The 10,177-nt window shown below is 42.2% G+C and overlaps 1 protein-coding gene across 1 annotated transcript in view; it reads left to right on the top strand.

Annotated features, from left to right (window-relative positions):
* The first annotated feature begins 2,147 nt into the window (after nt 1-2,147).
* Nucleotides 2,148-10,177, top strand: part of ATP2A2 (ATPase sarcoplasmic/endoplasmic reticulum Ca2+ transporting 2) — a 69,962-nt gene continuing 61,932 nt past the window's right edge. The window contains exons 1-3 of the mRNA XM_077835433.1: nt 2,148-2,430; nt 3,438-3,455; nt 3,555-3,637. Of these exons, the coding sequence (XP_077691559.1) occupies nt 2,313-2,430; nt 3,438-3,455; nt 3,555-3,637 (219 nt within the window). The 5' untranslated portion in view covers nt 2,148-2,312. The remainder of the gene's footprint in view (nt 2,431-3,437; nt 3,456-3,554; nt 3,638-10,177) is intronic.

Here is a 10,177-nt window from a genome sequence, read left to right as displayed (position 1 = left end):
GTCATTCATGGTATGTCTATACTGCAATCACCGGTTGTAATTGTAGCTTGTGTAGACATATCTGAGCCAGATTTAACTAGCTAGCTTGGATACCAGAGCAATGAACATGTGGCAGTGGAGGTTAGCCGCTGAATAATTACCCAGGGTTCTGTGCAAGCCTGTCCAGACCACGCTGAAGCCTGTGCGGCTGCAACTTCACTGCCCTGATACCTGAGCTAGCTAGACTGAAGCTAGCTCACGTATGTCTACACAAGCTGCAATCACACCCCGTGATTGCATTGTAGACATACCCCCAGATCAGCTGGAGTTGGTGTGCGTCAGTCAATGTCCTGTATTAAATGTTACTTGAAGTTTCTGAATTATGATGTGGTGTGGGTATCACTGTTGCCAGTTAGAGGTTGGTTGGTGGGTGTTGGTCATTGATATTGTGCATGAGATAGTTGGTGAGTGTTAGTTGGTGACACGTTGCACATGTGTGTCAGTTTTTAGGTCAGTCATTGTTATGTGTGTACATGTGAGCCACTGCGTGCATTAGTGTTGGGATGGGAATCGAGGCTCTGAAAGGGGTGTTGAGTGGGTCAGTGGGGACCTAGTTAATGTTGCGATAATGGCTGGGGAGAATCAAACTGGTGATGGGTTGGGAGCAGGGAGACACTTTTCCACCACACCTCCCTCTTTGCTCCACTGGTCCCCTTTCTCTCACCTGTGTTGCCCTCCACCCAAGCTGGGGATCCTGTCAGGATGGGAGCAGCCCACCCCCAACGTGCTGGGGCGGGGGGCAGCCAGAACAGGGGAGAGCCCCTGCACCGGGTTGGGGGCCTGACAGAACAGGGGGCAGCTCCCTGCACTGGGCTGGGGGGAGCCTGTCAGGACGCAGGGGGCTGTCAACACAGGGGCCCGTCAAGACAAGGGGCAGCCCCCCCCCATGCTGAGGGCCTGACACAAGAGGGGGCAGCCCACCCCTGCCGTGCTGGGGGGAGCTGTCAGCACAGGGGCCTGTCAGGACAGGGGGCCGCAGCCCCGTCCTACTCCCCGCTGGGGTCCGAGTCCAGTCAGAACAGGGGCATCCCGCACACCGTGCTGTGGGGCTGTCAGGCCAAGCGCCCCGTGCCGGGTCCCGGGTCCTATCAGGACATGAGGCCAGGACAGCCTTCCACCCGCCCCGACCGTAGTGAGGTTCACGTCAGGGCAGGGAGCTGCCCGGGGGTCACGCCGGGGCAGGCCGCCAGCCCACTGGAGGCTGCTCCCGCCTCACAGAGCAGTGGTCAAACGACGTTTCTCCACCCAGACCTCTCTCCTGCGCCCGCCCGCATACGTGTACCAGCGGCGTGGATTACGGCGCTCCGCAGAGTCGCGGCGCGGGCGGGCCCCTTTGCTTGTCGCGTTTCGGATCCGGGTTCGTGCGGGCGGGGCTGCTCCCTCCTCCCCGCTCCCTGCTCCCGGCCAATGAGCGGCGTCCACATGCTGCGGCCGCGAGAGGGGCAGCGGCGAGCTGGCTCCGATAAATTCTATTAGAGCAGCCGCCGCTGGCTCAGCTCGCGCTGGGGCGGGAACGGAGCAGGAGGCAAGCAGGGCACCGGCTAGCCGGAGACAGCGGCCTAGGCTACACCGCCCGGTGGAGAGCGCCGGCAGCGGATCCCACCCCGCCGGGCAATTCACGCTCTCCCCTAGAGGGACGAGTGGGCACGACCCCCAGGGCAGCTACGCCCCCTAGAGGAGACAGGGCATTTCATACCCCTCAGAGGAGAGCGGGGGGTGATAAATTACCTTATTCCCCCTCGTAGCGGCGAAAGGGACAGTTACTCTCCGGCTGAGGAGACAAGAGGACAGCTCAATTCCCTCCACGCGCGCCCCACAGTGCCGGTGGGGGCGGTTGTTACCCTAGCACCCCCCGCAGTACCTCTCGGAGCGGGGTGAGGGCAGGCATTGGCCTGACGTCTGAGAGAAGGGGGGGTGACTGTCTCGTGGCCCCCAAACGGCTGCCGGAGAAGGGGGGGTGCAGCGGAGCCCCTGCTCTAGCTCCGTGAGAGGAAGGGGGGCGGTCGTGTTCCCGAGGGGGTGGGAGGGGGTGGGGGCGAGTCCCCCGCCGGTACGCAGCGAAGGGGGGGGCGTGCAGGTGCCGTGACCGGAGGGGAGCGCTCCTCGGATCCCTATTGTTGTCTAGGTCTATGGTGAGAATCACCCGGGGGCGGTTGGGGACCCATAGGGGGAGAGAGCGAGGCACCGAGCGGGCTGAGGGGAGGGTTTGCTGCTGTTCCTGCTGCTGCTGAGAAGAAGGAAGCGGGGGAGAGACACCATTTGCCGGCCCGGCCATGGAGAACGCTCACACCAAGACGGTGGAGGAAGTTTTGGCTTATTTCGGCGTGAACGAGAGCACTGGGCTCAGCCTGGAGCAAGTCAAGAAGCTCAAGGAGAGATGGGGCGCCAACGGTAGGTGAAGCAACCCCCACGCCAGCCGCTGCCGGGGGGATGCTGCTGCGTGCTGGGATCCTCTTTCTCCCTCTCATCCTCCCTAGGGCCCTGTTTCAAGGCCTAACCTATGTGTGCAAAGCCGGCATCTGACTCAGGACCCGGAATAGGAGCGAGGGAGAGAGAAGATGGCTGACTTGAACTCCACCTCGTGGGTTTCTTTTATACCCTAAGCGGTCAGGGCTGCTTAAGCAAGGAGGGTGCCACCTCCGTTTCCTTTTACCTTGATGGGAAATAAGCTTCTATCATTAAAGAAAGCACATGATTTTTTTTTAAAGAGCCCCTTTTATTATGTACTTGACCTTCATTTTCTTCGCTATTTCCAACCCTCCCACGCAAACCTCGTTCTTTTTCTTTTGAAAGAAGGTGGGCTTTTTTGGCTTAAAAAAATTGTTCAGAAAACAATGGGGCAGAGCTTTATTTTTATAGCTTTCTTTTGTGCCAGTTGTATTGCAGAAACGGCTTACAGAGAGGAGTAATAAATAGCAGATGGGGAGACAGCAATTCCTAAATAGAAAGATGAGATTGTGAAGTATTTGGCTATACATCTTATGGTTTGGTAAAGTGGATGTAGAGGGAAATCAGTGTTCTGCTGGAGTCTGAAAAACGTTTGAAGCTTGTGATCCTTTGTATGCAGCAGCACCAGAAGTAACAGAGCAGGCATGAGTGATGACTTGGCTGAATTGTAACCTTAGTAGATTGCTGCTAAAATGTATTTGACATAAATTGTGGAATTAGCGAGGCCCGTTCCAATTCTTGTTGAAAGGAGGCACTTTAATTGCATTACTCAGCATTGCCTTAAAATCTGAATTTCATATATACATAAAATCGGGTAGAGTTTAATTTTGTAGCATTTTAGCTAGCTCAGAAATGATCTTTAATGACGGATGCTTTAGTGTGGCTAATGTAGTTCTCTAACAGTCTTTTCTCTTTGACATGCTCCTTGGGAAAACCTATGCTTCCTGCAGAATTACCAGCTGAAGAAGGTAAGCAAGCTTGTACAATCTTCTAATATTTTTTATCCATACTTCACATCTTTCTGTGGATATTTAAGATGCAATACATCTGCCTTTTATATCTTGCAGGAAAATCCTTACTTGAGCTTGTGATTGAACAATTTGAAGACTTATTAGTTAGAATTTTGTTGTTGGCAGCCTGCATATCTTTTGTAAGTATAAAATGTTTGGTTTTTTTCAGACTTTTCACACATTGACCAAATGAGACTACTGTACATTATTTATATGTATGGACAGGGTTATTCCTTAAGTTATTTTCTTGCTTGCACTAGTTCTTTTTATGATGTGAAAAAATAAATTGCATGCAGAATCTTAAATTGGTTATCTCGCTAAGGTTAACTTTTGCATGTTTTAGGCATTAATTTTCCATGTTCACTTCATGTATGGTTTATATAATTCTCTTCTTTCTTGAATACAATTAAACTAGACACACACAAACCTATAAAAAGCACACCTATAATCTATCATATTTTTTTGTATACCTACTTGAGTTGGGATTTCCCAACCCTTCTTTTTTTTCGTTGGCTTTTAAAACCAACCTCCATTATGAGTTTAACTGGTCATTCTTTTTGCTTTTGAGTTAATCCTTATCAAGCTAAATGAATGATCACTGGAAGTGGTTTTTGGATACAATGCAAACTGTAAATAGAATTTGCATGAGGAATATTTCAGTTGCCTTCCCTCCCTGATAATAGCAAGGTGACAGTTGTTGCTTTTGACAGTGACAAGAATGATGACAGCAGTGATGGCACCATTGTTGACCAAATTTGGTAACTGACCTTTGGATAGTCTTTCTGTAAAGTGGACCCCTCGTCTTGCATACAGGATTGAAAGGACAAGAAACACTAAATGACTCTGGTTTTTGTTTTGTTTTTAATTTATGTTTGATTGGATAGTTTCTTTATGCAGTGTGTATAGGATATATGGTTGCTAAGGAACTGGAGAAATGAATTGAAGACTAAGTACAGGAGGAAGGTGATAAGTCTGTTTTTGACAAGTTGGAGAACAGAATGATTGCTTTCTATTTATTTAAAAAAAAAAAGTGCAGAACATTAGAGATTGTTAGTGAAGTCTACCAAACAGACTTACTTCCACCTAAAGAATTGTAGCTTAACTCTGTCCAGAAAAACAGGCATTAGTCTTTTATAAGCTAAAAATAAAAAAATGGATTTTGTACTGATTTTCTAGTGTTCTTTCAGTCTACCAAAGTTAAACTGATCATGACTATAGACTCAAGCAAATGATCAATCTTAAACTAAGACTATTTTTAAAAAAAAAAAGAGGATGGTTCTCATCTGTTATGCCTGATGCAGGATACTGCGTTGTTGATTCTGGGCCAGTGAAGGCTTCTGATATCACAAAACTGACACTCAGTTTCAAAGAAGAGGGCCTCCGTTTTGGTATGTGTGTGTATATAATTGCCAGCTGGCCAGAGATTGGCATTGAGCTTGCCTGTGGAGACACACATTCTAGTCACTTTGATATGTCCTGGGAGAAAAATGGCTGGCAGTAGCAATTTTAAGAAATGGGTGAACATCTAGTTTTTCGGCAGGGGTTAGCGTTTTGTAAAGGGTCTGAAAGTTGCATCCCTCATGAGGGTAGAGGGGGAAAGAATGATAGTAATAAAGGGTAGTGGAATTTTATAGTGCATGAGTTACTACTTCTAGAAATTTACATCCCACTTAATTTCCAACCAAATGGGTGAAGGTAAAGATCAAATTCAGCAAATTGGAAATTGTCTAGTGTGTTGACTCCATATTCAACACTGTGCTAAACTGACAGGTCAAATAATGTACATGGCCAAATGTACTTTGCTAGTATGTTTACTGAACTTATTAAACAATTAGACTAGCCTCCATTTTCCAGTTTACTGAAATTATTCTGCCTAAATTAGGCAGTCAGTGTAATACAGGGTACACTACTGGGATATCTGGGTTCTCTCCTCGGTTCTACCACTGACCTGTTTGGACCTTGGGCAACTCAGTTCAGTTTTCTATGCCTCAAGTTTCCTCAGCTTTAAAAACGGGGATAATACTTATCCTCGTTCTTGAAAAACATGTTAAGCCCCTGGCTTGAAAATCATTAGCTAAAATAGAAATGCTGCTAATAATTTTTATTGGAGTTATTCTATGAGCAGTTCACTCTTGTTTTTGTTTGCTTTTGGGTTTTGTATTCGGATCAAAGATAACTTGTAATTTCTTCTGTTTTTTCACTTGCAGCTTGACATTTACTCTTTATAAAAGCTATATTAGACTTTCATTTAGTTCTGGTAATTTCAAACAACTGTACTAAGCTCGTACAAACATAGAAATATATTTGTTTCTATAAAATATTCAAGGTGATCGACATAATTTAAACTCCGATATTAGTTCTGAAAGCACTCATTTTCAGTTATATAGCAAGTGTGAAGCTTGTGGCCCATAACTGCCACCCAGAGAAATTTAAATGTTACATGGAAAGATAAATTGTGTATACAGCTGAGGTAAAATTAACCTTTAGCATTGGATTGCTGTATCATAAGGATGATTTAGCATAATTTATAATATGTAATCATTGATAACTGGATCGGCTAAATCTTGAAAAGTTAATGAGGCTTTGTAATACTACAAAGACTACTACTACAATAATATATGTGTAAATCACCAGATTTTTTTTAGATTACAAGGAGCGTACACAGAGCATATTAATTGATGTTTAGTTTTAAAATGAGGTGCATCAGGGTTGCTTTGGTCTTAAGTTAATGTGTAGGGCTTTGCTTTTTGGGATGTAATAATATAATTGGGGGGGTTGTTTTTAGCAATTTTTGAGCTATATCTATAAATCTCCAAAAATTTGATGGGGGGGCACTTTCTCTTTGCATATAGAGTTCTGGGATGAGTAATCTGTTTGTGATGTTCCATATTGCTCTTTAACATAATACTGTATCAAACACCACTACTTTAAAACGCACTTGGGAACTTCTATTGCGCACAAGCAGAGTCTACATGAACCAATTAATATGCAACACATTAATGTGCTTTAGGAATCATACCTTTGTTATCTGCATTTCTGCTCCATGTAGGCAAGCCCTTAGATGCAAGGAACCATTTCTGGTGTTTTTCCAATGATTAGTGGGTAAACACAAATTTGTTTCTTGTGTTGGGGATGCTTTAGCAGTGTCTTTCGGTTAAAACTGAAAATCAGAAGCCCTGGTTATGTATAGTTGAATCTTTGGCAGCACTATAGGGTTTCTTTTGAAGTTAATGGATTTCAGCAGGAGTAAGAACAGAACCAAATTACACAAACTTGGATTCTGTGTTCCCAGTGACCCTAAAATATTTTCTGTAATCTTGTTGATCTGGGAGACTGTTACGACTATAGTAGTTGGATAACATAAGGCCTTGTATAGCAGTAGCAATAAGTATAGTTAAGGTTGCATAATATCTGCTGTTCTAATCCTTGTTTTCAGTTTGTAACTTTATGCAACTTTCACCTCAGCTGAAATTTTATGGACCTGGTCTTTGTCCAAAAATTAAATGTTCAGAAAGTTTTTGTAACAAAATTCTTCTTCCCTCACACATGTACTCAAAGGCATTAGAAGAATATACTTTGTAAAGACTTTTTTTTGTTGTTTTAAATCTGAAGATTCTTGTTTGAATTGCATTAGTGCTGAATCACCTTAGAAGTTGAGTGTTGGAATTGGGCATGGAAATAGTCCTGATTGTGAAGTGTGTTTGAGTTCTGGTGAAAATCGGTATTGAGTTGGGTCTTTGAAAATCACACTGCCTTCAATGAGGCCTGGCAGGACATGTGTGCATAGCTAAATTACTTGCGCAGTAAAAACCTTAATGATGGCAACTTTTAATTGCGGCAGAGCTTCAGAGAAGCATTTGTTCATTCACTGCTCATCTTGTAAGGTTAAAAACAGCACAACTCCTAAGGTTTACCTGGTGGACCTTGCAAGGTAGATGGGATAGTGGGTTCCTTATGAAATATTTTTTTCTTTGAAGAGTGTATATTATATATTGCACATGTATGTGCATGCACACATTCCATTTTAAAACTCTGTATATTAAGGTTGCATGTGTAAGCACTCAAGTAAGGAATTGAGAAAGTTAAGCTTGCTTATGACACCTTGCCTCTGCACCTTTATGTAGGTGCATTACATACCTTTTCTTCAATATCGTACAGTAACATTAGTGGTTTTCAAATTGTAGTTTGTACATCAACTGGTGGTATGTGTGCTGCAGTCAGGTAGTACACAGGGTGCTGTACAGTATTTAAATCAGTACAGATATAATGGGTTATGATGTTAATTACTAAGATGGTATGCCAAGTACTTGAGCTGTATATGTGGTATGCTAGATCTCAAAGTCAGAGAATTGCTGTTCTACAGCCTTAGATGCACATACTTTTGTAACATTTCATTCTTGTATTCGTAGACCATTTTCATTGTCATATGCCTCCAGTATATCTCTAATGACTTAAAATACATGTCTTGGAGAGAAGAAAAGTTAAGTTATACTCTTGATCCTATAAAGGACTCTAGGCATGAACCCTTCCTAAAATGTCTTATCAGAATTTTCTGTGCAAGGACTTTAGGGTTGTCCTAAAACATCCTGGGAACAACCTGACTCTTAGATCTGGAATAGTAATGACTACACGTTGCATAAGATAGGGATAGTGGTGGTATATTACACTGGCATTCTGTCAGCAAAATTCAGATTATGCAATGTCACCTAAAAGATCACCTGATGGGGAAAGATCGCAGAGATTTAAGAAGTAATTTATGTAGCTTTTAAAAATGTTCCCTTGTAGTAGGGTGCTATAGCTAGGTAAGAACTTAAATTGCCAGATGCTTCTGTTTTTAGTTCTGCTACCATCAAGTATATAGCAAAGCAGTTGTATATTCAGAAACACTGAAATACTTGAGGTAGTTGCAGTCTGTTAACTCAATAAAACTTCAATTTCCCTGTATAATCATCACTGAGTTTTATTTTTCAGTAACAATTAGCAAGGAGAGTTTTGATCTCATCATGAGTAATGGAACTAAATTTGGGAGAAATGAAAGAATCTTAATCTCTGGTTGGCAATTCCTTTGTGCTTGAAATAATTTCTTGTTAAGACCCTTAAAAAGGGATATTTTATTTGTTTAATTTTAAATTTAAACATGTCCTATCCAGTAAAATAGACACATTTGCATAAAAACATGCATTTTTAACAGAGTCTAAACTGTACTCTAGAGAAATACAAAAAGGATAATGGGAGTCGGCACTGTTGGTTTGTCCAAAATATTCTAAATGTTAAAAATCTCAGTGGCCTGGGAGAACAAGCTTTTTATTCCAGGAAGATTGCACAGGTATAAGAACCCACTTTAATTGGTCTAAAACCTTTTATTGGTAGGATAACATTTGATTTTCATATTTTGCCTCTAAGCTGCCATTCTTAAGTAAAAAAAACCTGCCTCTTGGTCACTGACAACATAATCTAGTTTGTCTAATGGATCATAGTTATAATCTCCCGAGCAATGGATTTCATCCCAGAACTTCCACTCTTTGTATACTGTATTCTATTTTTGTTGTCTTCAGAATGCTGTTCCCTCCATCTTTCCTAATAACATGATTGTCTCAAATGACTAATCTCTGTGCTCTGGTATAAAAATTATTGAAACAGTGAGGCTTTTTTAGGAGTACAAATACTTGCATAGTATTATTAATTTAATTCTGGTTTTTCTAACACTTTTGACCATTCTGTTTATTGCTGGCTGGCTTACTGGTGCAGCCTCTCTGCTTCTTTTAGTGACCCTGAGCCACAAGCACTCCTTGCTTGTCGTTGCATGTGTAATTTTTAGTCTTTGTGTATGTTTCTACTTTTAAAAGTCGCATGGCCCCATCCTTGTTAAACTTTGCTTAAGAGACTTCTGCCAACAGTTAAACCAATTAAATACAGCTTGAGCAATCAAATGAAATATTGTTGAATCAGAGTTGCCCTCTAGATTTGTTCTCGCCATTTAGGTGTCAGGGGAGCATTTGTATTAGATATTTCCCTTAGTCTCTGGACTTCCTTTCCACTTAAACAAAAAAAATGCAAAAGCACATTTTGCTTTTCTTTGCTTTTTAGCCTCTTAGGTATACAGAGAATTTTTTTTAGTTGAATTTTCTAATTTTATCAACAGTATTGTCTTAAAACAATACCATGGTGGTTGATCTTAATCATGTTCGTGGTTATGAATGCTACAAAGATTTGATTACCAGATTTCTGTCAGTAAGGGGTCATCATATCAGTGGACCCTTCAGTCTTTTTTTATTTATTTATTTTAAATTGAATATCCCATGTGTTGTAAGACTCTGAGGTTTGCTGATGGAACTATTTGCCACTATAGCAAGGCATTTGTATAGTGCCTAGCACAAAGGTGTCCTGGTCTGTGACTAGGACCCTTAGGCAATACAATAAAACAAGTAATAAATAATTATGGATTCTATTATTTGCCAAACTTTGGTTTCTGTTGTTCCTCTATTTAGTAAAGCAAAAAAGATGTTGGTAATCTTTTTTTAAAAACTAATGTGTTGCTATTTATCTGTTCATCCCTGTTCATTTGCTAGTGCTTATTAAATCTAGGCTACTATACAGTTGTTGTATCAAATGTACATGAAGTTATTTTGACATTCTCCCACAACCTGTTGTGACAAAAGAAGATCAGACACTTGCAATTG

Source organism: Eretmochelys imbricata, chromosome 15, assembly GCF_965152235.1.
Source record: "Eretmochelys imbricata isolate rEreImb1 chromosome 15, rEreImb1.hap1, whole genome shotgun sequence".
NCBI classification, from domain to species: Eukaryota; Metazoa; Chordata; order Testudines; family Cheloniidae; genus Eretmochelys; species Eretmochelys imbricata.
The sequence above is the reverse complement of the archived record's forward strand: the minus strand, read 5'-3'. Positions and strand labels throughout refer to the sequence as shown.